At 44.5% G+C, this 27,206-nt stretch overlaps 2 protein-coding genes across 4 annotated transcripts in view; both read right to left on the reverse strand.

The window, feature by feature from the left end:
* Positions 1-6,360: 6,360 nt before the first annotated feature.
* Positions 6,361-27,206, reverse strand: part of BCL9 (BCL9 transcription coactivator) — a 93,690-nt gene continuing 72,844 nt past the window's right edge. For all 3 annotated transcript variants that reach the window (XM_081495181.1, XM_081495182.1, XM_081495180.1), the window contains exons 3-10: positions 26,195-26,286; positions 21,472-21,782; positions 20,207-20,523; positions 18,585-18,774; positions 17,582-17,681; positions 11,563-13,804; positions 10,072-10,332; positions 6,361-8,724 (exon numbers count right to left, since the gene is read on the reverse strand). In XM_081495181.1, coding sequence (XP_081351307.1) covers positions 7,607-8,724; positions 10,072-10,332; positions 11,563-13,804; positions 17,582-17,681; positions 18,585-18,774; positions 20,207-20,523; positions 21,472-21,524 — 4,281 coding nt within the window. In that variant the 5' untranslated portion in view covers positions 21,525-21,782; positions 26,195-26,286 and the 3' untranslated portion in view covers positions 6,361-7,606. The remainder of the gene's footprint in view (positions 8,725-10,071; positions 10,333-11,562; positions 13,805-17,581; positions 17,682-18,584; positions 18,775-20,206; positions 20,524-21,471; positions 21,783-26,194; positions 26,287-27,206) is intronic.
* LOC145507775 (uncharacterized) lies at positions 21,564-21,770 on the reverse strand. Its single transcript, XM_081495184.1, has one exon. It carries the CDS (start codon positions 21,768-21,770, stop codon positions 21,564-21,566), a length of 207 nt encoding a protein of 68 aa, XP_081351310.1.

The raw sequence follows: 27,206 nt of genomic DNA on the forward strand, positions 1-27,206 counted from the left end.
TGTGGAGTAGGTGAGATAGAATAAATAATTGCCATGAAGTACACAAGTAGGATGTTGTACTACAAAATGATGTTGTGTGTGTGTTGGGGATGGGGGAGTGGTATTTTGTTGGGGTAATCAGAAAAGGCCTTTCTGAGGAGCTGAGACCTTGAGGACGTGAAGGAGTCAGCCACTGGGAAAGGGGAAGGCCAGAGTCAAGAGCATGCCAGTACAGAAAACCACTGTGTGTAATTACGAGTCCTGAGGCAGGAAGAGTGTGGCACATTGGAGGTACTGGAATTAGAATGGTTTGACTGGAGCATAGTGAGTGCGAGGAGAAGGGCATGAGGTGAAACTGGAGAATCCCTGGGGCCTGGTGGGCACTGTTAAAGATCTTGGATTTTATATGAATTATAATGGAAAGCCATTGGAGGGTTTGAAGGAAGGAACTGATGTGTGTGATTTAGACACTTTTAAAGATGACTCAGGCTACTCTGTGGAGAACAGATTGAAGGAGAGCAAGAGTGGAAGTAGCAGTTAAGAACTGAATGTAATGGACCATGTGAAAGATGGTGACTTCATCTGGAGGGATGGAGAGAAGTAGACAGATTTAAGGTATTTCTTGGCAATAGATAGGACTTCCCTGGTGGCTCAGAGGTTAAAGCGTCTGCCTCCAATGCGGGAGACCTGGGTTCGATCCCTGGGTCGGGAAGATCCCCTGGAGAAGGAAATGGCAAACCACTCCAGTATTCTTGCCTGGAGAATCCCATGGATGGAGGAGCCTGGCAGGCTACAGTCCACGGGGTCGCAAAGAGTCGGACACGACTGAGCGACTTTCCTTTGGCAATAGATACAAAAGGATTTGCTTATGGTTTTACATGAGGAGTAAAGGATGAAAGATGACTCCTGCATGTCTGACATGATAACTGGATGGATGGATATATATCATTTACTGTGGTGGGGAAATAGGGTATGGAGATTAGATTTGGGGGAAATGCAAAAGTTTAGGAGTTAAGTTTGAGGTGCCAGCAAGACACAAGGCAGTGTTGAAGGTGCCAGTTGACTATGTCTGGAACTCCTATGGATAGGTTGAGAGGGAGATAGAAATTCTAGACTTACAATTATACAGATGGTATTTAGTGACTTGTGATTGGAGGGATAAGCAGAAGGCCCAGGGCTGAGCCCAGGGCATGTTTGTATACTGATGGGAATAATCTAAAGGAAGGGGAGAGGTTAATAATGCAGGAAGGGGGTCAGGGTCATGATCATAAGACCAATAACTGCATTCTATATGGCCCTTGTTTTGTTGTTTAGGGGCTTACCTGGTGGCTCCAGTCTGTCTTTATTAGCTAACTTAGTGATTATTTCAATATGGACTATGAACATGAAATATGGTGATGCTGAGAATAGAATGTGGTCCTATTTTGCCATTATTGCTAGTGTATGTCTCTTCAGTTAGGTGTAGGTTCCTTGTAGGCAGCTGTTATACTTTCCTTTTACTCCACTGTGCCCAGCACAGTGCAGGATAGAAGATAAATGCTCAGTGCTTCTTATAAGGCCCTTGCTGAAACCATGGATCCTGGTACATAATGCTAAAGACTGTTTCTTTCCTGGGCCAAGTGATGCCTGCTTCATACTTCATCTGGCTGCGATCCCTGTTTTTCCTTATTGTTATTATTACATTTAAATCATCATGGTTATATTTTAAAGCTCTTGCAGACACTAAGCATAAGAGAAATAAAGAGATCCTAGGGGTTGTGTAGCTTCCTTGACAAGGGAAAAACCAACTCATCTTTACAACAGTGTACTGACATTTCAAAACTGGCATTTAATTATTTACATACTCTAGTATATTACATATACATTTGTATAAGTAAATCTGTGTGTGTGTATATAAAAATTTTTAATAGCTCAACTACTGACAGCTAGAATAGAGAACTTCACCAAAGCTTGGGAGACCTCCTGCTGTTTAGAGAACAAAATAAATCACAGTAATCCATGATTCCCTGTAACCAAATACATTTTGAGGGAACACAGTGGTGATGACTCAGTGTCTAGCAAGGTGCTGGGCCTGGCCGGACTGTGTTTGGTGCTGGGAACTGGGCAGCCAGAGGCCAGCGCCCCAGAGCTCATAACGCACATCTAACAGCATGTGCTTAGATCAGACTGACTCATGGGGGTGGGTGGGAGCTCCAGGAGAAGAAATGCGTGTCGAGCTGTGGGGTTTCTATGTGGGAAATGGGGAAGAGGAAAGCTCCTGAAAGACTGGCAAAGAGGAGAAACAGGCTCCCAGGAGTCTTCAACAGAGCTTAAGCTGTGGAAAAAAACATCTTGAAAAGTTAAATCCTCCCTGGACAGTAATTTTGTTTGTTTAGTTGCTAAATTGTGTCCAGTTTTTTTGCAACCCCATAGACTGTAACCCACCAGGCTCCTCTGTTCATGAGATTTTCCAAGCTAGAATACTGGAGTGGGTTGCCATTTCCTCCTCCAGGGGATCTTTCCTACCCAGGGATCGAACTGGGATTGAACCCGCATCCTCTGCATTTGCAGGTGGATTCTTTACTGCTGAGCCACCAGGGAAGCCCCAACACTAATTAATGGGACATTAAATACCATTAAGATTTCTAAGTCCCTTTCACCTTTGACCCTAGCTCCAGCCACAGGACAAAGGAAGAGGCAGGCTAGCACAGAGCTGTGGGCAGGCTGTACAGTATGAAGAACAGACTTTCCAGAATCACACATCATGTCCTGGCCTGTCCCCCTCCCTCCGCCACAGGGCAGACCTGAACTTTCTTAGGGCTGGACTGTGTTTTTAAACCTGTTCTTTGGAACCCCAGGGTCCCTCATAATTGCTTCGGGCTCTGAGGTGGGGTTTTGCAAGGGAAGCCTGAGTTCTTGTATGTTTGATGAAATAACTGGATTTTTTTCATACTTTAAATATGTGTGAGGCACTCATTTCTGAACCTTCTCTTTCTTCTTTCTGTGATCATCTACTTACCCTCTTCCCCAGGCAGTGTTGGTTGCCAAGCACAACTAAGCACTGGGCCAGAAAGTTAACAGTTGAAGTGTGGTTACCTACAGGCAGAAAGCAGATCCTGTTACAGTAACCCAGATAAGGAGCCGTGTCAGAGGCTTTGTTATTTATACAACCCTTAGAGTGTATCTTCTTTTTAACTTAGTTTATTATTTAACTCCCTCCAATATAAAATATTGGGCCACAAACTGGTTTCTGTGCTCAATAAACTGTTTGCTTTAAATGTGTCATTAAAATTTTACCACCAAATTAAGCTCCCTTGACTTTTCTTAAATATGTGTTTGTGACTTCGAAAAATATGAGTGATCTGGGTTAGAGAAAAGAAAGTTGCAGTAGGCTCAAGTTATTAAGCAGCAGAGGAAATATGATCCAATTTGATGTTTTTTTTAAAGCAAGAGAGATGAGTCTGTGAGTTTAAAGATTTTGTAGAATAAACAAGTTTTTGCAAAATCTTCCTGTGGTTACTCCATCCCCACCCTGTCCTCCACACCCAGCACAGTAATCTTTCCACAGAACCTATCTGATCACCAGATTCCCTTGCTTAAAGCTGTGAAGTTCAAACTCCCTGGGCCACCTGGGTTCTCCCATGACCTGTCCTCTCTGAGCACATTTCTTCTCTCTACCTCCCTCCCTTAAAGAGCACCCCTCCCCCCCGCCCCGTTGCAAAAAGTAGGCCTTTGCTGCCCCCATGTCCTGTTTAAAAGCCCACCAGCACCCTCCACTGGGAAGTGCTTCCTCCCTCAAGAGTGAAGTTCAAAACCACCTTTCATGGCGGTTTCCCTGGACCTTCCTCTCTGGCCCGTGGCACTCAGCTGGCACTTTCCCCGTGGCAGTGATGAGAGTATGGAATGTTGATTTACAACACGTGTTTCCTGGCCTGTCTTAGCGCAGTTCTTGACACACAATAGACACTGTCTAAATGGTTGCTAATAAATGAATCCTTGGGTTAAACAGCTTTCCTCTCCTCTGAGCACTTTGAAGGTACTCAGAAAAGGAAGTGACTAAAGTGTAGAGGGTTTAAATGGAACACAGCACCCACCCTGTCTAGGGTCACCCCTGGCCACTGGGATGGAGAAAGCACGAAGAGAGACCCAGATCCCAGCACTGCTCTGGAGCTGCTGAGAATTCTCTTATTCCTAACAGGGCCAGCTGCTTCATTTGTGGGGCCCAGTATAAAAATGGAAATATGGGCCCTGCTCAAAGATTATTAAGAAAGTCAACATGTGACAACAGGGCATTAAACCACTCTGGGGCCTGTGCAGCTGCCCCAGTGACAGAAGTTGTGTCGTGGTCACAACATCTAGAAGTACAGGAGAGTAGGGAGGAGGGGAGAAATTTTGGATCAATTTTTTAAAGAATAGCTTTAAAATATATAAAATTGTTTTAAAAACTTATTTTTCCTTGCCCCTTTGTAAGTTTTGTTTGCTGGTTTTCATTTACAAGTGCAGATTCTTTTAAAAAGTAAATCATTTTATTTCACATTATTTTAAGGAAAATACCACATATGCTTCATTAATTCTTAAGAAATGCTATGATCCATAACCTTACCACTTAGCCTGGAATGAAGCAACACATTATTGCACTTCCTTCATTTAATCCCAAAATTTCAGGAGGGGCTGGGGGTGGAAGAGACTGGCTTGGCTTTCATGGGATTATGTTAACATAAAATATTTTTATCACCCTTTTGTGTATTTTTAAAAAAAATCTTGCATCATTTATTCTTCATGCAAAAGCATCCAATCTGCCACACGTGACTTTATTTCATAGCAAGATTAGCAAACTGGAAATTGTGACATTTAAACCCTAAATGAAGTTTATCGTATCAGATGGATCATGATGAAACATATATGGCTAATGTAAATGAATGAAGATTTATGGTCTTTTCAAAACCCAACCACTTAGAAATGGTTAAGTTGATTTGCACTGCTGCAAGTTCTCCAGCAGGGGACGACATGCAGGGTGCCACATGTCCAGCCTCTCCCAGTGGGGGTCTACAAAGCTCCTACCTTCGTCTCCCTCCTTGGGACAGAAGCAAAGGGACCACACAGCATCAGTGACCACAGCACTTTGAGATGCAACAGGGAGTGGGGCTGCCCGTGAAGCCAGACCAGTGGACCAACACCAGGTCCCAGCCTTCCTTTCAGGGCTCTCATCTCGCTTGCCCCACGCTTAGCTATTTCCCTGTTCTTTTTTATTAGTCCAAAGCCTAGAGAACCTAGGGATAGGGCTAAATCCCTGAAACAAAATCCTTGTACTCTAATTTCTCCACAACGTGAAATTTTCACTGTTTAGGTTCATCTGTAAAGATCTGATTGTCAGAATTCTTAAACCAGTGAGCTCGGTATTCTCGTCTCCAAATGAGATGATTTACTACCTGCTTCCTATGGCCCCTCAAAAGTTCGCAAGAGAACACATGTAGGGCGGAGGTGGCTGGTAGAGGAGGTGCTCAAATCAAATCTCACTTTTGTGGTCTGGGGCTCTTGTGTTCCTGAGAACACAGGGTTGCTGAGGGTAGAAGAGAAAGTGACTCTCAAAAACATTTCACGGAGAGAAACGTTCATAGGTCAAACTCAGACAGTGTGGGACTCTGGCAGAGCCCAATCTGTACAAGTCTGTCTGCAGACGACTGCACCTGCTGCTTCTCACTTAGATCCCCTCACCTGGGAAGAAACACACACACAGACGCCCACTCGCGCAGCTGAAGGTGCCTGTAACTCAGGAGAAACACATACACCAGAGGAAACCTAACTGCGCAGAAAACACAAACAGCCGGTCCCTTAGACGCTTCCCTTGCAGGGCTCTTACACTGACGTGCTGAAGGTGTGTGTGTGGAAGTGAACTGTGTAGACTGAGCAGGGTTGGCAGAAGGGGACTGTGGATAGGCAGTGAAGTAGGGAGGCAGAACGGACCACAGAAACCCACATTTGCACACACACTAATAATATTTTTAACAAGCTCCAGGGACATTTCATAGCTTTTCAAATGACTATAACTTTGGCCTTCTTAAATACTTCACACCATTACACTGGCCCTCACAACAATTCCTAGTGAAGACCATGAGCTCCCTCCAGAGATGAGGCCATGGGGACCAGGGCTGCTCTTCTGCCTACAGCTAAGAGTTCATGCCTGAGACAGGAATAGCACTGGATCAATCTACAAGAGTAGTTACTCCTCAACAGCAAGCAATACGCTTCATCTGCAAAAGCACTTTTCTATACTTTCCCTAACTTTCACCCTGTCGATCAGTCTGATATAACGGTGCTACGTTTCTGGGTCACATGGCAACCACTATGCCTAATGCTCAGCAAACAGGAATCCAAATGGACAAAAAAAAAAAGGCAATCCAATTTTGTAAGAAACAATATATTTTATTTTTCTGACACCACAGCTCTGGTGAGTGGTTTTGTACCAAATTTAATGGAGGTTACACAGAACGTTTTACGCATGGGAGGGGGAGGAAAGGGAAGGAACCACAAAATTAAAAACAGAAAAACAAAATCCTGGATAGCTTTTAGCATCTGTTCCACTCCCACATTAATAAAATTCATTTGGGAATTCCTAATAAAAGGAGAACAGAAAACAAGGTGGGCAGGGAAGGGTAGGATGGGGAAGAAAAGACGAAGGGCAAAGAAGACCGTCAAGCATCCCAAAGACAGACTTTTCCCCCTGGAGCCGGGACGATGCTCGGCATGGAAGGTGAGGCTTGCTTAGACTTATTTCCCCAAAGTATCACCGTGTATTGCAGCTGCCAAAGGGAAAGAGAGGAAGGAAGCAGGGGGTCACCAGTGGGGGACACAACAGGGGGAAACTCACTTAACCAAGAGACGGGGAAGGAGAGGGGAGGGAAAACAAGAGAAAAATGTGCAGGTGGGTCTGTAGACTGGGAGAGGCAGACAGTGCTGAAGAGCACTTAAACTGAAAAACAAATGTCCTAAGCGTCATTATTTTTCAAAGAAAATCTCCCCCTCCCCCCACCCCTCGCTGAACTTAGTTCCTTTTTTTGTGCTTTTCATTAATACTCTGCTCTGAGGTTGTAGTTTGGTTTTTCTATACACTGGAGTTGAAAGAAAATAGTCCAAAGGTCTGAAGATGGATTCTCCACCTAAAGTAAACAGCCCAGCATTCCTGTTCTCCTCTTGTCCCAAAGACTAAAGTCTCTGCTAAAATCCCTTTTACAATATAGTACAGTACACAAAAAAATAAAGCCCCAAGCAAAAACAAAACCAGAAAAGAATCCTGGGAGAAGCCAAGTCCAAAGGACGTAAACATACAGAGAACGGTGCAACACGTGACCCATGGCGATTCTCAAAGCACAGCTACAGATTCCCAAAAGGAGGTGCCATCACGGGATACCCAAGTCCACAAAAATAATTTTTAAAAAATAAATCTTAAAAAAAACACACCTGTTGATTAAATGAATAATTTGTTTTCAGATAAATCCATACATTCTCGAGTTCCCCCCGCCCCCAAAGCAGCCCTTGGGTCTCTGTTCTCCTATTGCATGACCGACAGTGCTCCTGGAACGCCCTCATAGCAGCTCTCAGGACCTGGAATCTCATCTCAACAAGGATGGGCACATCCAGTCTTAGCAGCTTAAAACATCATGTTTCCTGGGTTGCCAGGTCCTTGGCTGAATCCACCCATGCCCACGTCAGCGGCCATGCCCCGGGGCCTCATCTGTGGGGGGATCATGATGTTCTGTTGGGGTCCCATCATGCCCTGCATGGACATCATCATGCCTGGAGAGCCCACAGGCCCAGGGTGAGTGTAGAGCCCGGCAGGCCCCCGATCCTTGCCAGGAATCATGCCCACAGCAGCAGCGGGATTGCTCATCAGGGTGGGCTGACCGGGCATTGTAGATTGTGCTGGTGACATCATCCGATGGTGAGGTCCCATCATGCCTTGCTGAAGAAAGGCTGGTGGTCTCATAGGGTTGTGGCCTGGCATGGATGGAGCTGTACCAAGAGGGATGTCTGGAGTTCCCACAGGCCCTGGACCTCCCATGCCAGGTAATGCTAGTCCCATTCTGGGGGCTTGTTCGCCCATCATCCCCTGCATGTGCGAAAACCCAGGTCCAGGACCCTGGGGCTGTTTACGGCCTGGGACTTCCCCTCGAGGGAAATATTGCAGTGTCTGGCTAGGCTTCTCAGATGGGATAATGCGAGACAGGTCAAACTCAGGTATTCCGGTGGCTCCAGGTCGGATGACCTCCTGTAGATCTGGGTCTGTAAACACTGAAGGCATGCTGTTTCCCAGGACAGCGAAGGAGTCAGGACCCCCCGGGCCTCCAGGCTTGCAAAGTGCTGCATCTGCTGAACTTTGGGGCAGGTTGCTGGGGCGGCCAAGAGGCCCTTCTCCTGGGAAACCCATCCCTCCTGGGAAGTTGCCCTGCCCCCCACTGGGGCCATTGTGAGGAAACGGAACCTGCTGTGGAGGAGACTGAACTGGAGGGAAACCCTGGGGAAAACCCATGCGTCCTTGAGGTACCATTGAAGGCTCCTGGGACCCATGCCCCATGATAGGATTGTGTGACATCAAACCAGGCCCCATAGGGACTCCATGAGGAGGTATGTTGGGTCCCATGGCGTTCGGAGAGGGCATCTGATTGGAGTGAGAAAGTGGCTGGGTCATTCCCATTGGGCTGAGGGTTGGCATTGGAACCACGGGGTTTGGACCTGAAATTCGAGGATTCTGTGTATTAATGCCCATTCCTAGAAAAATAAAGATATCAAAGGAATCAATCTCACCAAAAGTAACTCAGAAAAACTATCATAAATCAAATTAACAAAAAAAGTTACTATGCATCAAATGTGCATGGGACTGTGCTGAGAAAATACAAAATGCACAATCTACCCTCAGGAAGATTATAACACATTTGGGGCACACAAACCAACAGCTCCACAAGACAATGTATTACTGAGCTTTAAACTGTATGACATATACCTGTATAGAAGACAGCTAGAAAGAAAGTCTCCTGAGTGAAAAGTTACAAGTTAATACACAAATAAGGACAGTCTTCTTCATTGGAGGTATTTAATTTGGAAGAAAACAATTTGCTTAGATGACCTGTAGTACGGTCCTTTTTAGAGAAAGAGGATTCATCAGTCCAACAAGTCCAAGAATCAGGAGTAACAGCAATGAGGAAACCAAACAGGCCTTTTTCAATTATACATGGCATCACTATTTTATACTGCCTTACAGGGAGAGCATTTCAAACTCTAGATTATATAAAATGGTGAAGAAAAGCTAACTTTTAATGGAAAAGGAAAATACACAGGTTCTACCATGGCCTCTAGTACATTTAAATATTTGGTCTCTCCATGAAGTTAACCACCGAGTATGGTAAGAATGATGCTTGTGCCATCCATGGAGCATGCCCTAACCCGATTGATGATAAAAAGCATTCTTAACAATCAGAATGGAACTGGAACCAAAAACCCATGGCTGAAGTTATTATGGTCTCTTTGTTGACTACCTTTGCCCTCCCACATCATTTCCTGTTAGTGAGATTTGGGAAGACGAGAGGTGTACGAGTGAAGGAGAACAAAATGAGGAGGGAAGGGAGGAATTTTATTTTCTCTCTAGGCCTAAAGAAAGTGCTTCTCTAGGAAATAGGGGTTTTCCACTGTATGAAATTCTGTGGCTGCTTGTGGTTTGAGGCTGCCCTTTCAGGAAAATAGTTGAGGACTCAAGACATTCCTATCAGCATATTAAAAAGATACTGCTTTCAGTCTCGCTCCAGGAGGAGCCACCACCTAAAAATAAGCACATCAAGGTACACAGAAGCATCAGAACTTCTGTAAGAAAATGACAAGAACTCTAAAGAAACTTGCTTTCTTATCCACAAACACAGAATTAAATAAGCTAATCCAAAAGAGTGTTATTCTCTTCCTCTAGGCAAGACATTCTAGTTTTACTGAAACTAACTCAGATGGTATACTTTTTCAACCTGCTGAACGTCCAGCTTATTGAGGTCTACAGATATCAAGAAAACACCTCAAGACGTTTTTCTTTTGTCACCAGCAATAGGGCCATATCCTATCTTCCTGATTTCTTACCTGGCATATTATTCATTGATGGCAAGTTGGGAGAACGAGCTGGAGGGGAGTCGTCATCTGAGCTGGCCACGGTCTTGATGGCGTCGTGGTATAATGGGGTAGAACTGGGCATTGCAAACTTGGACATTCGAGACATCATAATAGACAGTGGGTTCTGGGAAAGGGTCGGCTCTGGAGGCATGGTGTAAGGTGTACTAGAGGGAAGACTTCCCGGGATACTCACAGAGGCAGACTGGCTGGCTGTAGGAGGTGGCGGGCCACCTAGGAGAAGAAAGCAAAATAAAACAGGGCAGGGAATTAGATTCTCCTGAAGGTTCTTGGGCCTGTGATTATGAACTAGCAGGGCCAGGAATGAGACAGATGAACGGGACAGTGTTATTAGACCCAGGACATGAATCATCAGTCTTCTAGTCAAGCTCCGTGTGTATGCAGAGGGAGACGGCAGCGTGCAATGGAGGTAACGGCTCAGCAGACGGGAGGACAAGGCACCAAGGATGCGTGAGAAATATTAGCTCAAACTTGGGAAAACCACATCTCACAAACAACAAATTCACTGAAAACAACGGGAAATAAGTGGATCTCTTATCCTTGCCAATCACAATTCAGAACTCGCCTCTGGCATTTAGTGTGCTTGGAAGCCAGATGAGCCATCCCACCCCAGGTACTGACCAAAGCACCCTACTTATGCTCCTGACTGATTTCCGCCACCAAGATGTCTGAAGTCAAAAAGTCTGAGGGGGCCGCTCCACTGGACTGCTTTATAGTGAACTGCTACCCAACAGAGAGACACACTTTAACCTGGTAGGATAAATCTCCTATCTCATTCTGATTCTAGTCTTTCTCAAGTGGAGACAGCACAGACCTACTATTTACACCTAAGTGCTCATCTACTGACCGCCTCTGGTCCTGTTCACAAAACCACCATCATCAGTGAGAACTTCTCCCAGGAAGAAAATACTAATAAATTGCAGCTGATTTGTGAGAACAGCAGTCTACCAAGGAGAAGGTTTTGGAAACTGTTTCGATGGTCGACACATATTTACGAGAACCACTCAAGTCTCTCAGCAGTCTCCCCTCTTTGCTTGGGATGACACTCACACTCTCTTAACATGAAGGCAGACCTCTGAAGTGGGTGAGGCTGGTGTTTAAAGGAAACACATTTATCCACTGTTAAGACATTTTATTCCACCAGTGTGAGTTCCCTGTGCAAATGTAAATCGTTGAGTGAAATGATATGCATTTCCCTTTCTCCTCCCAGTCCTATCTTATAAACATTCTGCACTAAAGCCCATGAATCTTCACCAGGATTGGACACTTGAGCATAACCCCATGGGAGTACCGACTCTGCACCTTGCCACAAATACATCCATCTTGGCAAAAGCCTCCTCCTCTAGCTGCATAATCAGGACACCAGTTTTCTTAAAAGTACGTAAACCAGGCTTTCACAATCTCTGGTTATAGATGCAACTGTGAGGATGAGAACATACTGACCTGACTCTACACTTGCCAGCATGGCTGGGGAGGCCATGGTGAGGGGCGCTTTGTGGTTTGGAGGGATCCCAGGACTCTGAAGGGGAGGTTTTGGAGACGAGGTCCATCCAGGTGATGGGGCGGGAAGTGATGGAGACTTGAGGTGAACAGGCGAAGCAGCAGCAGACCCCAAGACGGGCGGGGATTTAATGGAAGCAGCGGCAGCTGGGCCCGCCAGCATGCCTGCCAGCTGCGATGGAGTCTGGGGGGACTTGAGGTTCCCCGAGGGTGAGCCCAGCATCGGTGACTGGACTTGGCGCATCGTGGGAGATTTCAGAGGGTTGATGCCTGGGGAATGCACCTGGCTGCCTGCCACAGATATATCCACGGGCTTCCGCCCCAGGCCGCGCTGAACGGGAGGAGCTGTGTTGAGGCTAGTGGGGTTATTGGAAGGGTTGAGAGGTAGTGGTGGCATATGACTGAGCCGGCTGTTAGTCCTTTGGTCGGGCCCCATGGGTTCTCTGAGATTCCGCAAGCCACTGTTGCTGCCTGGACCCTGAGACATGGGGAGGAACGGCCTGGGGCCCATGCCATACTCTTGCTGCGGGTGCTCGCCGAACGGCAGGGGCACCATCTTCTGCTGAGCAGGCAGCATGTCCGCACCACCCGCACGCAGCTTCAGCATCTCCTCAGGCCCCACCCCAGCCTCTCTCATCTTCTGAGGTATCATCTGAGAGTTGGATCCCATGCTGACATTTAGACTGACATCTCCCTTCATCCCACTGGGAACCATCCCAAACTCAAGTTCCCGACCAGGGCCCAGCTGCGGGGGCATTCCTTTTGGAAAGTCACCCCTGGAAGGGCTCAGTGGGCCCTCCACTGGTATTCGCGGGAAGATGGGATTATTCCCTGGCTCCACGTGGCGCTGGGAGCCTGGGATCATCCTGTTCATCTCCATTCCGGGCCTGATGCCTTCCACGCTCATCCCCGGGGGCAGTCCCAGCTGCTTCTCTGCCAGCTGCTGTTGAAACATCTCTTCAGACAATCCTTGGGGGTTTGGGAAGCGCTCCCCTCGGCCAGGACCACTGAAGATGCCCTGGCCAGGCGGGAAGTTTCGACCGTCTGGGATTTTTGGCACATCGTCTGGCCAGCTGACTGCAGAAAGACCTGGTCGTGATGCCGGGTTGGGGACATTGGGCCCCTCCATCTCAGAATTCATCATTCCTGCAAATCCAGGGAGGCGCATTTGGCTCCCTGGCATGTTGGGGTGGGGAGCCATGGCTCTCGGGGGCAGAGAATGCGGCATGTTGATCCCATCGGCAAAGGGCTCTGCACCCCCAGGGCCCCAGGCCTCACCAGGGGTCATCTGGTACGGAGGAGGGGGCCCTCGGACCACTCCCCGCGGCCCGTGCTGATGGACCATCATGTCCTGGAGGGAGCACTGCTGCACGACCACTTGCTCCTGCTTCCTCCTCTTCTCTTCATAGAACTCCTGCTGCAGTTTCAGCCACGCTATCTGCTCAGGGGTCATGTGATCCAGGTGGTCGGGTCCGATGGGCCCAGACTGGGAGTTCATGGAGGGTGGAACCATTTCATCTGGAGAAAAGGGCACATCTCTGTGTCCTTGAGGGCCAAACGGAGCCCCCACGTCTGTCCGGGGCCCAGGTCCCTTACCTAGGCTTTGGGATTGAACCATCATGGCCTGTATCGGCCCTTCTGGTTTTTTCTGAGGTCCATCTAATACCCCAGTGTTCTGCTGGGGTCCCCCACTCTGTCCTCCTGGGAATTCCTTCTCATCAGGGAAAAGCATTCGCTGGATATCTCTGAGCGTTTGTAAGGAGCGTTCCCGGTGCTCCAGCTGCTCCTGAGATAGTCCATCAGGGTTCTCCCCCAGTGTGGGGGGCTCTCCACTGGACACTGGTGGAGGCGGAGGGGCTTTGGGATCTGCTGAAGAGCTATTGCTCCCCTGGGAGACAGGGGTCACGGCTCGGTTGTTGGGCGTTGAGTTTGGCCCGGAACTGTCTGGGGGCAGTGGAGTGGAGCCGGCAGGGCTGCCGACAGAAGGGATCAGTTTGTTTTCTACCCCAGGACTGTCCCGGTCCAGGGGATGCGGTGGGGCGGCAGGCTTGGGTGCTGGTGCCGGAATGGGGGGAGTTGGCTGCAGCCTGGTGTTCTGGGAAGGATTCTGGTCCTGGTTGGCTGGAGCTGGGGGCTGTTGTGGGAGAGGTTTCGGATCATTTCGAAGGGCAGATATCTGTGTGTTCTGAAGATAAACGAGATTTTAAAAATCATTGGTAAATTGAACAGAAGGCAATGAAAAGAGCATGATGTTATAAAGGACTGGTCCCAGCCACATAAATCCACACTGACACTTGCTGTAGAAACTGCTCATGTACAAACCCCATGGACATGAAGACATTTTGATTTTTTCCCTCACATTTTATTGTCAAACGGTATCCTCTTTCCCAAGCTGAAGATTAGGTTTCAAGAACTTTATAAGCATGCCAAGGGAAAGCCACTCTGCTGGAGTGAATACATCTGAGTATCTATTTCGAGGAACAGGTTTGATATCACATGTCTACTACATGTTTCTGATTCAGGGAGAGATTAGTTTCTTGTTATGTGGGAGGCTGTACCTAACACCTTTTTCTTTCCCTGAAAGTATAAATGGGTATGTAGACTTCTCACTGTCAATCAAAGAGTCTGACGTTTTCAACTGTAAAAGAGTCCTTGTCACTTCCAGCTCAGTACTCTACCAGCCAGAGGCAGCAGGTGAGGCCGCTCCACTTCACTGTCTCCCCTGGCATGGTGACTAGTGAAGCACTCCTCTCCTTTAGTTTCCAAGGGGCCTGACATCTCCGATTTCTGTTTTCAGTTTGTGATCACTGATTCCATATTTGATAAGATCTTGCACATTAACTGCAGTAAGATAATCTGTAGGCAAGAAACATCTGTGGAGAAATCTGAGGCTAGCTCATGGTGTCTCTTGATCTGTTCTTTCCAAAGGACAGCACATGGCCCTTGCTACAGGCTGGATGAGTGTCTTATTATTATTTATTAAGTACTAATGCCACATTTAAGTCCTGGGTAAAGGCAGGCTCACCTGTAAGAGGTGACACGGATGTTGTCAGTGTTTGGAAGAGGGATATAAAATGTTCTGCATCTATGCCTTGGCCCTGCTGGAGGTTTGGGTACTAGAGAAGAGCAGTACTGAAGAACAGAAGGGCCCAGCCTACCACTCCATCAAGGGATCTCGAGAGCTGCAGGATCCCTTTTTGATGTTCACTTCCTTCTACCTGTTCACTTAATCCAGTCTGTATGTCCAAACCCCTAAGGCTCTTACTTACATGCCCACCTACTCTCTGGAATGTTTCTCAAGGTACAAATTTGTATAGAAATCATTACATGTATCCCTGAACACGAACAGCTCACGTTCTGTGGACATGTACATAAATGCTCCACTTACTGGTATTCTCCATGCATCTATGCCTGCAGACCCAGACTGAGGTGGGGCAGACTGGCTGAACCTAGATGACTCTGGACGTCACAGTGTCCTCGATGTCTCTGACTACTTAACTGGAGTCTGGAGGTCACCTTAATTTTCTCTCAAGAGCCAGTTTACGTTTGGTTTTGTTGGCTGGGCTGTGTTTGTGTGTTAAGGGTGGATACTCATTTCCTATAAGGGTGACTGTGATGGAAGAAATGGTTTAGTACCACTCTTTTTATTTTAGATTTGGAGCAATGGTGACTGGACTATTCCCAATACCCTCTTTAACTCCTCTTCTGATTTCATTTTAGTACTAGAGGAGGTGGAGGTAAAAACTGTATGAAAATTTGTCATTAATTCAATAAAATGCCGGTTTGAGCTGCAATGTGCCCTATATATTCCAGAACAATATAAAATATAAATACTTTTAAAGTATACATTAAAAATATATACACTTAAAATATTATATATACACTTCTTCTACCCTTGAGTAGTGGAGATACAGAGAGACATGAAATTCTTTGCTTGGTCTAGGAAAGCCCAAGCCCTGCTATGTCACGGGGAGGCATCCTAAGTTCTCATACAACATGGACAAAATGTCATCTATTCTATACTGAATTGTCACTTCAGTCATTTAACTTTTCCCATGTTTAAGACTCATCCCAGTTTCATATTTTATGCTTCCTGAAAGCAGGGACTGTGTCTTGAACCTCTAGTGTCCCCACAGCACTGGGTGCAATGCCTTGACAATCTGAAACAAAAGAAATACCTTTTGGTTCAATTTGAGACACTACATATATTGAAACAACTACTGCATGCATGTTCTAATGTAGTTTACAGCAGGTGCTTAAGTTCCAGAGAGGAAACAAACTAACATTAACTATAATTTTGAAAATATCAAGCAATTAAAAGCATTCAATGGTTCTCTCACTCTGAAATAAATACAAATCATTCTGAAAGTCACTGAGACTCTAATTATGGAATTATCAGCATGTACTCCAGTACTGTAGGGTGGTAGTAAACTGTTTCTTCTGTCACAGTCTATTGGAAACCAGTGTCCACCCTTAACTGTTGTTTTTTCTCTGTTCTTTAAGTAACTCAAGAGTATCTGTTATTTTTTTTTTTAATTCTGCTGTGTATGCAGGGTCTGAATTCAGAATTTCCCAGAGATGGCCACATTAAGGAAATCCTAAGATATCCATATGTCTCCTTTTTTTATTTTGCACCTCTTCTCTTCTAGTAATTCATCAATATACCAGCATGCTAGCAGAAAAGGCCAGTGTGACGTGCCTAAAACTACACAACTAGGTTAAATGCTCAAAATGTAGCTGATACCAAGACTATCTCTCTACTGAACCCTTGTGCATTGTTGGTGGGGATGTATACCGGTGTAGGCAAGATGGAAAACAGTGTGGAGATTCCACAAAGAATTACAAATACAACTAACATATAATCCAGCAATTTCACTCCTGGCTCCTGGCTATTTATCCGAAGAAAACAAAAACACCAATTAGAAAAGATATCTGTACCCTTATGTTGTTCACTGCAGCATTATTTACAATAGCCAAGATATGGAAGCAACCTAAGTGCCCATTAATAGATGAATAAAGACTATATGGTGCACGCACACACACACACACAATGGAGTATTACTTAGCCATTAAAAAAGAATGAAACCTTGCCATTTTCAAAAACATGGATGGACCCAGAGGGTATTGTGCTAAGTGAAATAAATCAGAGAAAGACAAACATGTGGAATCTAAAAAAACAAAGCAAATGATTAAACATAACTAAACAGGAACAGAGTCACAGATGTAGAGAACAAACAGGTAGTTTAAAGAGAAGGGGGGCCATTGGAGGAGGACACAAACAGGTGATGGAAATTAATAGTACAATCTTTCAGTTACAAAATAAATGAGTAATAGGTGTGAAATGTACAGTGTGGGGGATATAGTCAATAATTATGTGATATCTTTGTACAGTGATACATGGTGACCAGACTTATGGTGATCACTTTGAAATATATAGAAATATCATTTCACTATGTTGTATACAACAAACTAACACAGAATAGGTCAGTTAAACTTCACAAACAAACTCACAGAAACACAGATTAGATTTGTGATTACCAAAAGTGGGGGGATTGGGGAAGAGGGAATTGGAGGAGGGGAGCAAAAAGGTATAAACTTCTAGTTATAGGATAAGTAAGTACTAGGAATGTAATGTATAACATGATAAATATAATTAACACTGCTGTATGTTCTACATAAAAGTTAAGAAAGTACACCTAAGAGTTCTCATCACAAGGCAAAAAAAAATTTTTTTGTCTTAAATTTTGTATGTATATGAGATGATGATAATCATTTCGTAATGTTTGTGAGTTAAAGTATACAGTATAGTTGGCTGTACACTTTAACTTATACAGTGCTGTCCATCAACTACATCTCAATAAAACTGGAAGAAGGAAAAAAGACTATCAGTGAATTCACCATCTCCCACCTTTAGAGTCACCTTATAACCTTTAACCATGATTCCACTTCTAAGATGACATACCAGAGGGGCTGTGCTTCTCTCTGTCTTGCTGTTAGAGATGTTCTGGATGTGGAAAGAGACGATAGTTTCAACCTGGCCCTTCAATACAGCTTCTGCAGCCCTGCAAAAAGAGAAGAGATGCACACACTAGGACTTGTTTCTACTTCACTAACTGAAATTCTAAAGCATTTTAACCCCAGATGGAACTGGTATGAGAGAGGAAGATGTATAAAGAACCACCAGCAATGCCCAGTGAGAAGAAATCAAGATAAAAAGGTTTTCATTACTTGTCTGTCGTTTACTGTAACTCTTCTGAAATTTAAAAATAGCCATTAGCAAATCTCAAAAGAGGCATTAAAACCCCCCAGGGTTTTTTCCTTTAAACCCATCCACTCTAGTAGGTGTTTTATAGAGAATCCTAGTTCAAAATCCCAACCCAAGAAGGGTAAAATGAATTCTCACACCTTATCGTAATTTAAGGTTGCCAAGATTCACTCTATATCTTAATTTTAAAAATGTTCAGATGAAAAAAGTTAGAAAACTATGTAGTGTATGTTCACATTTTAAATAAACAAATATCCAATGATGCATCTGTCTACTAGAAACATGTACCAAAACATTCATAATAGTTATCTCTGTAAATTCTTGAGACTTTTTATTTACATTTTCTAATTATTCTAAAATGGACATGTATTACTTATGTATGCCATTTTAAAAAGAATACTGAGCTGCAGAAAAGTGTGTACTGTGCCATCGATCCTTTTCCTGTTTAAAAAAGTATATTACGTGTATCTGTATAAGCATAAAAAGTTTCTCTGGAAGGAAAGCCAAGGAACTACCATCAATGGTTGCCTCTGGGAGTAGGGGAGTCGGGGTTTTACATTTTATTTTACCGCTTTCTGTAGTGTTAACCTTAAGTAATAATACAAGTGGGCAAAAAAAAGGTTAATCTTCAAAGGGAATAAAAATTTAGATGCCCAAACACTCAAGCCACACCAGTATCAAGACACAGCCACTAACTTACTTATTAGCCATCTCAGTAGAAAACACATACACCACTTTGGCAGGAGTCTTCTGAGCAGGTGTGGGCTCTGGGGCAGTAGTCTGGCCATGGGAGGGGGTGGAAGACCTGGGGACTGTAGCATTTGATGGGGTCATCGAGTGTGGTGTGTGCTGGGAATCCTGGGACTTTATGTGGTCAGCAGAATTACATTCTAAAAAAATAAAAAGAAGATTCATGTTATAGAAAGTATAAAGCTTTCTTTTTTCTGCCAGCATTTATAGCATCATAATGCAAACACCTTGAAAATTTCAAGGAGGAAGTACCTTGCTAAGAGGAAATTCTTCTATTCATAAAAATACAAATACACTTCTCCCATTTAAATGACTAAGTACAAAGCGCTCTTCCCCACCTCCTTACTGCTCTACTACACATTCTTTGAAAAGTGTAAAAGTGTTAGTTGCTCAGTCGTATCTAACTCTTTGTGACCCCATGGACTGTAGCCTGTCAGGCTCCTCTGTCCCTGGAATTCTCCATGCAAGAATACTGGAGTGGGTAGCCGTTCTCTTCTCCAGGGGATATTCCCGACCCAGGGATTGAACCCAGGTCTCCTGCACTGCAGGCAGACTCTTCACCGTCTGAGCCACCAGGGTTTAGATATTAGCATAAATGTCCCTCCTTCCTGGAAACCCTTTTGGAACCTCCTGGGCTGATGTCCCTTCTAGTCAGACCCATAGCCCCCTAACTTCCCTGACTTGAGCGTTTATCAAATTTTATTATAATTTTTTAAATGATCTGCTATCTAGGTTCATTTAAACCCTTGAGGATAGCAACTGTTTCTGTTTTGCTGACCATGGCACCCCCAGCACCCAGCATAGTGCTGGTGCTCAAAACAGGTCTCCCACAAACAACCTGAAGAAGAAAAGAAAGACAGGGGAACAATTACCCAGGTACTCATTTCAAATTTGGGTTGGGGAGTCACCGTTCCACTCCTTGAATATTAGTTTCACATTCTGGCCTACAGTTAAGATGTTTTATTTTACACTAAGTGAGGGAAAGCCTAAGAGCATAGCCATGGGGCCCATCCCCTTCTTGGCTCACTCCACTGTGGTGCCTACTGGATCTCTACCACATGGAGCCCCTCATTCCCGCCATGGTGAAACTGGCTGGGACAAATCTGGACTTGTGGCAGGGTGGCCTCTTGTACCTACAACTGGCAAAATGGTAGCCAGAGCACATGCAACCCAAGTCTTGAAGGACCAATTTCATGGAGAAGAGGAGGAGTTGTCAGAAAAACTGCTCCAGTGTGGGCTCTGGCCTAGACAAACTGGAGCTACTGGCTTGACACTCAAGTACACAAAAGCACGGAGACCAGAAACATCCATAAGTACATGGTTAGGGTCATGCAACATCCTCAAACATTTGCATCCTCAAGGGCAAGAACTCAACAAGGTCGTTCCAAACTGTTCTTCAGTTCGTAAGAAAATGACCAGAAAGAGTTCCATCTGAAACTGCAAGAACTCCTGGATCCGATTCCTACTCTCCCCACTTGGCTACTATTAGGCTCTCCGGCATCAGTCCATGTCAGAGGCCCTCCCTCAGGAATACCTACTTCCCTCTGAGTCTCAAAGATCTTATAGACATACCTTTCATGTCAGAGTCATCGTTTGGAGTCCCAGGATCTCTCTGATCAAAGGAGTCGGCGGAAATACTTCGCTCCCTTTTCCCCTTGCCCTTGGCACCATTTCCAGCCCCATTCTTCAGCCCCATGCTCCCACCTGGGCCAGGGAGTGCTTTAGGGGTATGGCCCCCACTCTTGGAGTCACAGGGGGATGGCTGGGATTGGCTGGCTGAGCCCCCCTGTTTACCCTGATTGGAGAATTTGGAATCCAGCTGGGGGTTTCCAGATGGGGACATCACTGTAGGGGGACGGACCATCACCTCCTGCTTTGACTTAGGGCTACTAGAAAAGACAAATAACAAAAGGAGATCAGACACCAGACAAGACTGGGCAGCACAAATCAGAGAGGTCTGATTTCTATCACACATCAGGGAGACCTGGATAGCTAACGTAACCACCCCACATTTCACTTAAGCCTCTTGCTTGTTCCCTTCTCCCCATTCTCATCTCAGAACTCTCAACAGAGAGGAGGATTTGGGCAGAGCGGCCTGCCTGGTCTCGGGAACCCTAGAGTCACATGGGGACCCAGCGCTAGGGCCTCTGTCAATAAAGGACAACGGTTTCTATGTACATAGAGAAATGACTCTCACACTAAGACTAGCTCAGAGTAAACAAACAGACATCGTTAAGATCAAAATACTACCCACCCCTCGGCTGATGAACAAGGAACAGCTGTAACAAGAGACTGGCTTCCCTGCTGGAAAATACGAGCAGGTCTGGGAGAGTGTGAGGAAACCCGCTGGTGACTGGCAGGTTAGGGAAACCCTCCAGGACACTAATCACCGAATAAGAAGTATCACACCACAGCAGACACACTAACCACTGCCTCCAGGGGAGGAGGAAGAAATTCTAAGATATCAATTTTGTGGAACAGAGGAAAAAGCTTCACAGTGGGGGTCAGGGGCTAGTGTTTTAGTTCTAGGACCTCAGGCCTCCTCAACATTCCAGGTCTCAATTTCCTCATTTGCCAAGTTTAGCACATTGTACTGGATGGTCTTTAATGTTGTGTTGAGGGGGGGGGCTATAATGAGAAGTGGTCAGGTAATGATGGACAAATGAATAAGAGGAGAACACTAACCTAAACTCTAACTCACTATTCTATTACTGTTTACTTGCATCTTTTCCTTTTCCCATTTGGGTCTCATGATTTAACATACTGTTCCACCAGTGAGTGTTCAGGGTCCACTATGATGTCCCCAAGGGGCAGCTGGGCCAGGCCCTAGGCCTCACCTCTGTGTGTTTCCTGACGGAGAGTTCCTCACTTTAGGGTTACTGGAATGCATTGATTGAAATCCTGAGCTTGCAGCCAAACAGGGACGGGCTCACCGAGTTCCTCTCGGGCTGCAGCAGAAACAGCTGCTGGGGGCAGTGGCAGGGGCCCACTGCGTGCTGGGTGCGTCCCTTAGCGCTGGCTGCCTGCACGCCTTTTTCCTCTTTGTTTTTCTCCGCTGTGGAAGTGGGTCCTGTCCCCTTGCGGCTCCAGCATTCTCTGGGTGTGTGCCTCCGGCTGCCAAAGGAAAATCTCGCATCTCCAGGGCACACTGGGAACAGAAACAGAGACATCCAACACCCTTATAGCAGGACCAAGGCTAAAGCCCCATCTTGACAGTGCAGAGGCAGATGGTTCCTCAGCTTCCCTCAGGGTGAAAGGGAAGGGCGATGTTCATATTCTGGCCAAAAGGCTCCAGTGCTAAAGCAGCGGAAGAGTGACTAAGACTTTCTGCCAGGCATACAAGCCTCCCACCCAAGCATCATATACCAGGCATTTGTAAGCAGATGAGAAAAACATTTTTTTCTTTAGCTGTGTATTCTCCCTTACATTTCTCTACTTCCAAATACAAAACCCTCAAAAACTTGGGTTTTTCTTTCTTCAAAACAATGCTCTGAAACCACTGGGTACTCCAAATCCATAGCAACTATCTGGTGCTTCACCTCTGATGGCACTGAAATGTAACAAACCCATCCCAATTTCAAACCATGAAACAAATTACTCTCTGTTTATATTCTCAGGGCCTCAGGGTGGGGAAGACATTAAAGGAGGTACTTCTGAAATCAACTATTGAGCCAATACCAAATACAATCAGTTCTGCCCCCTGATTTCTATGATCTTTCTATTAAATTATGCTGTGTATGTGTCCTGTGTTCTCACTGCTTAATGACAGGAGCTGTAGGCATGGGTAAGCAAGGGAATGATCCATAATGCGGAGGTGAAAGAACATCTTTGAAGACTAAGATATTTTTTGAGCCAATTTGCAAGGCTAATTTGAAGCATAAAGGTCAAAAAAATATTCCCCAACCTAGTAAGAGAACAAATGAGAAAGCCCTTTATTTAGAGAAACCTAAACTGGTTCAGGGAAAACCAAGATACACTTTCAGTCACTGTTCCTTCCAAGGCAGTTCCAATGTGATTTTTTTGTAACCATGGTCCCCTCACCTCCCTCCCTCCTGCTATCTTTACTGATGAGGTATAGGACTGAAGAAGAATATTAGATGCAGGATTAAAGGCTAAAGAATCAAAAGGAGTTAGAAGTCGCTTCAGTGTTACATACACTACAAGAGGTTCAAGAACTACACTAAAATTAGGAGAAATCCTTATATTCTAGGACTCAGCAATGAGTATGATGGTTGTCAAGTATCAAATGTCTATTTCCTCATTTAGAAATAGTCCCAGCTATTTTACCTGAGACCATGAGAGGAATTTACAGATGTTCTGAGTACACACAATCACGTTTTTTTCTTTTAAATGAAGAAGGCAGGAAAAAAAAACTAGAGTAAAATGCTATAGAATATTTCTACACTGACCTTAGGAAAAAGCATCCTAAAAACATTTGAGTCTCAATTACATTTAGGGTTGTATGTTTATTCCCTACCACCTTTAGCTCCCTCTCCTCAGTTTAGATTCTAAAACTGATTATAGCTGTGAAGCTCAACATAATATATGATCATAAACCATACTGTACCTCTCACTAAACATCAGGAATCACTGGTAAAACAAAAGTAGTCAATGAATCTTCCATGGACAAAACCAACAGAAAACACTTACCTCAGGAAAAGAAAAGAAGTTACCACCTGTATAGTCCCTTCTGTAATTTCTTCTGATACTTCCTGTCTGTATCACACATTTGAGCACTCCAATCATGTGTCAAACTGAATAGTCCCATGTGTATGATTTACCTGCCTATGAAGACTATGCTCTTTGAAGACAAGAACCTCGTTTTAAATTTCTTTGGTTTTTCTATAATACTCAATATAATGTACTAAGAATGTGGTTAGACCCTAGGTGAGTTACAGAGCAGAAACGTCTGGCACTAGTGTTACACTCCTTCTAAAGAAACTCTAAACATTAAAAGTACCAGAAACTCTAAACATTAAAAGTACCAAATCACCTCAGTCTGCCAGGCATTTCTGATGAGCTGGTAGCAAAGATTATTTCTAAATAATAATAATGTGAACAGAAAACACTTATTTTCAAAGTACTTCCACATACAGTTTCTTAAACTCATTATACTGTGATCAACGGCATTTTATAGATGAATGGATGGAGCACACGGGCGTGAATGCCTTCTCCCAGGTTTCCAATCAGTGCTCCCTGACCTGCTCTTTCCTCTAAGCCATCTCCTTGCCATTACTTTATGAGTGGAGAAACAGCATAGAAGGTTGAAACAAGTGCATGGGCTCACTAGAGATGGGAATAAAATCCAGCTGTTTTAACCCCTAATCCAAAGGAGCTGCTGAAATAGGTCACCCTAGTTTTAGCTTATCTGACACCAAAAACAACTGAGCAAGAAATCTGCCAAGTATCTATAATCAGATAACCCTAAAGAATACAATGTGACTCTTTCAACTCCTGCGTGTTCAGGTTAGTGCTCAACTGTTTACCTTTCAGGACTGAAAAAAGAGATTTTCCTCAGAATGGCTAATTTTAGCCAGAGAGAGATATTTCCCCAATATCACTAAATCTTCTAACTCTAAGATCTGCTTATAGAATGTTTCTCTCTTTTCTCTGTAAATAATACTTAAAATATTTACTAACTGTGATTCAGGTACTCTTATAAGCACTCTCCATACATATTAGCTCATTCATAACAACTGCAGAAGGCAGGTCCCATTACTATCCCTATTTTATTTTACTACTTTTTCTTTTTTATTTTTTTTTGCAGTATAGTTGATTCACTATGCTATGTTAGATTCAGGTATACAGCCAAGTGAATCAGTTATACATGTACATATATCCTATCCCTGTTTCAGAGACAGACGAGGAAACTGAGGCTCTTGGAACAGTATGTAATTTGCCCAACTAAGTTGGTCACACCCTAGTTAAGTGGTGGAGCTGGAGGTCAGCCAGACACTCAAGCTGCGCTCCTCATCACTGCAGTACTTCGTGAAAAGCATGGACTTGGTGGACAAGGTGAGCCAGCACACAGAAAATGCTTAGCAGCACAACATAAGTATTTACGTCAACTAGTACCATGACTGCTACCATCCTCTAGCAAGCTCACTCACCTGTCCTGCCCAATGGCATTTCAGACCTCACCATTGCCAACCATCGTCTTCCTCTCCCAGTGCATGGCCTTGCCCAGGACTTAACAGGGAGAAGAGAAGTCACCAGGCAGGACTCCTTGCCACCAAATCTTCAAACCTCTTTTTATCACTGCCTATCCCCTCTTTTTTCTCTATTACTGCAATCAAAAAAAAAAAAAGCCCACTTTCCCCACAAAGGTTAGTCCTACCACAGGTGGTCTAGCCCCATCCCTTTCAGCTGACTGAGTACTCACTCTCTTCCATGACCACCGTTCTATGTCCTGCATCTCCTGGATATTTCCAATCAGCTTTCAGACATGTTATTCTACCTTCCAGATGAAATAATAATGATAAAGCAAAAGAAAACCTGGCTCTGGCATTCTATTCCCCTTTGAAGTCAAGTTTCTTTACAGAGTTGACAAGACACAGTCTTCATTTCCTTACCTGCCATTCACCCTTTAACCATTTTAAACCAACTTCTACCCACAGATCACAAAAACCATGACTTTTGTTAAGGTCACCACTGACCGCTTTTCTAACCTCATCTTACTACATCTCGTAGACTCTGCTGGTTAAGCACTCCTTCTTGAAACCTCTCTCTTTTGGCTTCTATAATACCACTTTCCCAGTCTTCCTCCTTCCTCTCAAGTCACTCTTCATCTGCTTCCTTTGCTGACCCCTTCTCTACCCAATCTCTACAATTTCAAGTTCCTCATAGCTCTACCCTGGGTCCTCTTCTCTTCTCATTCTGTAAGTTCTTTCCATGCCAAGAACTCCCAAATTTCCATCCAGCTCAGCTTCTGCTCTGCTGACCTGTATACACAACTGCCAACTTGGCATCCCACTAGACGTCTGAAACCTAACAAGGTCAAAGATGAATTCTTCATCCCTATATAGCCTCCCTCCCCAACCTATTTCCCCTTCAGCTTTCTACATTTTAGTAAATGGCATCTTTATCCACCCAGCTGCTCATGCCAGAAATCTGGAGTCATTCTTGACACCTCTCTCCCTCACCCCTAACCTTCCCATGTCAAGTTTGAATATTTCTGCTGAGTGAAGAAAATCTCAGTTTCACTGTTTCTTCTTCAGAGATAAAGGATACTGTAAAGCCACTAATCTAGACAAAATGCTCCATTACATTCTTTTCATAGCATCCTATGTTTTTCTTTCACAACATTTCTCATGTTGTATAATTATGTGGTCATTTGTATCAACATTCATCTGTCATGCTAGGCTCCATGAAGGTAGGAGGATCCGTAAAGGATCAAGACTGATTTGTTCATCCTTGTATTCCTAGTACTTGCTATAGTATCGGATACATGCTATCTGCTCAAAAAGTATTTGTTGAATAAAAGTTGAAGCTTTTCCCCAAGATCATCTCCTAAGCCAGGCCTGCTTTCTAGGGCCCCCATCCATCCATCAGGCTACTCACCAAAACCCCAAGGGTCACGATAAGGCAGTGCTCATCCTGAAGGTGAGGAGCTTGGGGAGTCCAGGAACCCCTGTCTCAGAGGTGACCCTCACCTGGATGAGGATAAAGGAAAGAAGAAGAGTTTCTAAGGAATGAAAACAAAATCATCAGTGCCACTTAGTTACTATCTGAAGACCCAGTTTCCTATCTACAGAGTATTAGTTTAAGAGGAAGTTGTCATCTCCCATGTAAACAGCATCAGCTTCCAATTATTTCAGGGTATATCATCCAACCTGCAGATACCTCAAGGCCCTTGTAACTTTCCCTCCTTCCCAAGTGCCTATTTTCTTTTCAGAGACTGGAAAAATATTAAGGGCAAAGAAAATTGATTTGTCTACTTTTCTGAACATTTAGTAGGGAAAAAAAATCCTCACATTTTTGCTTCTTCCCATTCCTAATTAGTACAGAGAATTGAGAGCTGACTGTAAAGGTGAAAGAGACAAAATTCCAGGCACACTTTTGAATTCACAAAGCGCATACCATTCACAGTTCCTCCCTACTCTCAACTGTAACTTTACATGGCAAGTATTCAGCAAGGGAATTTATTTTCACACACTTTTGGGAGAACATATGACTGAACGACAGGGCCACAAGATCTCCTTTGCTTGAGAGCCTACTGTGTGTGAAATGCTATACCAAGTTGAGCTAGGTAAATCGGTAAAACACCAAGTAACTCAGCAGGCAGAACTATTTCCAACATTAGTCCTTATAAACTACAATGATAATGCTGAGCCTCCCCCTTCACCCAGAATTTAGTTTTGAAATGGCAGGGAAAAACCAAGTTCCAGACTGTCCTAAGGCCAAATTTCTTAAGAATCTTTAAAAGCAGATTCTATAAGGTTGCCATGACGCTGTCAATAAATCCACAATTTGGTCTAACTTAGCTCAGAATCACCTCTACAATTCCAATTTTAACTTTTCCAATGATCCTCTCCCACTCTCCTGCTCTAAGAAGTCAAGTTTATTACAAGTA

The sequence above is a fragment of the Giraffa tippelskirchi genome, chromosome 5 (assembly GCF_054371585.1).
Source record: "Giraffa tippelskirchi isolate mGirTip1 chromosome 5, T2T-mGirTip1v1.2.pri, whole genome shotgun sequence".
In the NCBI taxonomy this organism is placed as follows: Eukaryota; Metazoa; Chordata; class Mammalia; order Artiodactyla; family Giraffidae; genus Giraffa; species Giraffa tippelskirchi.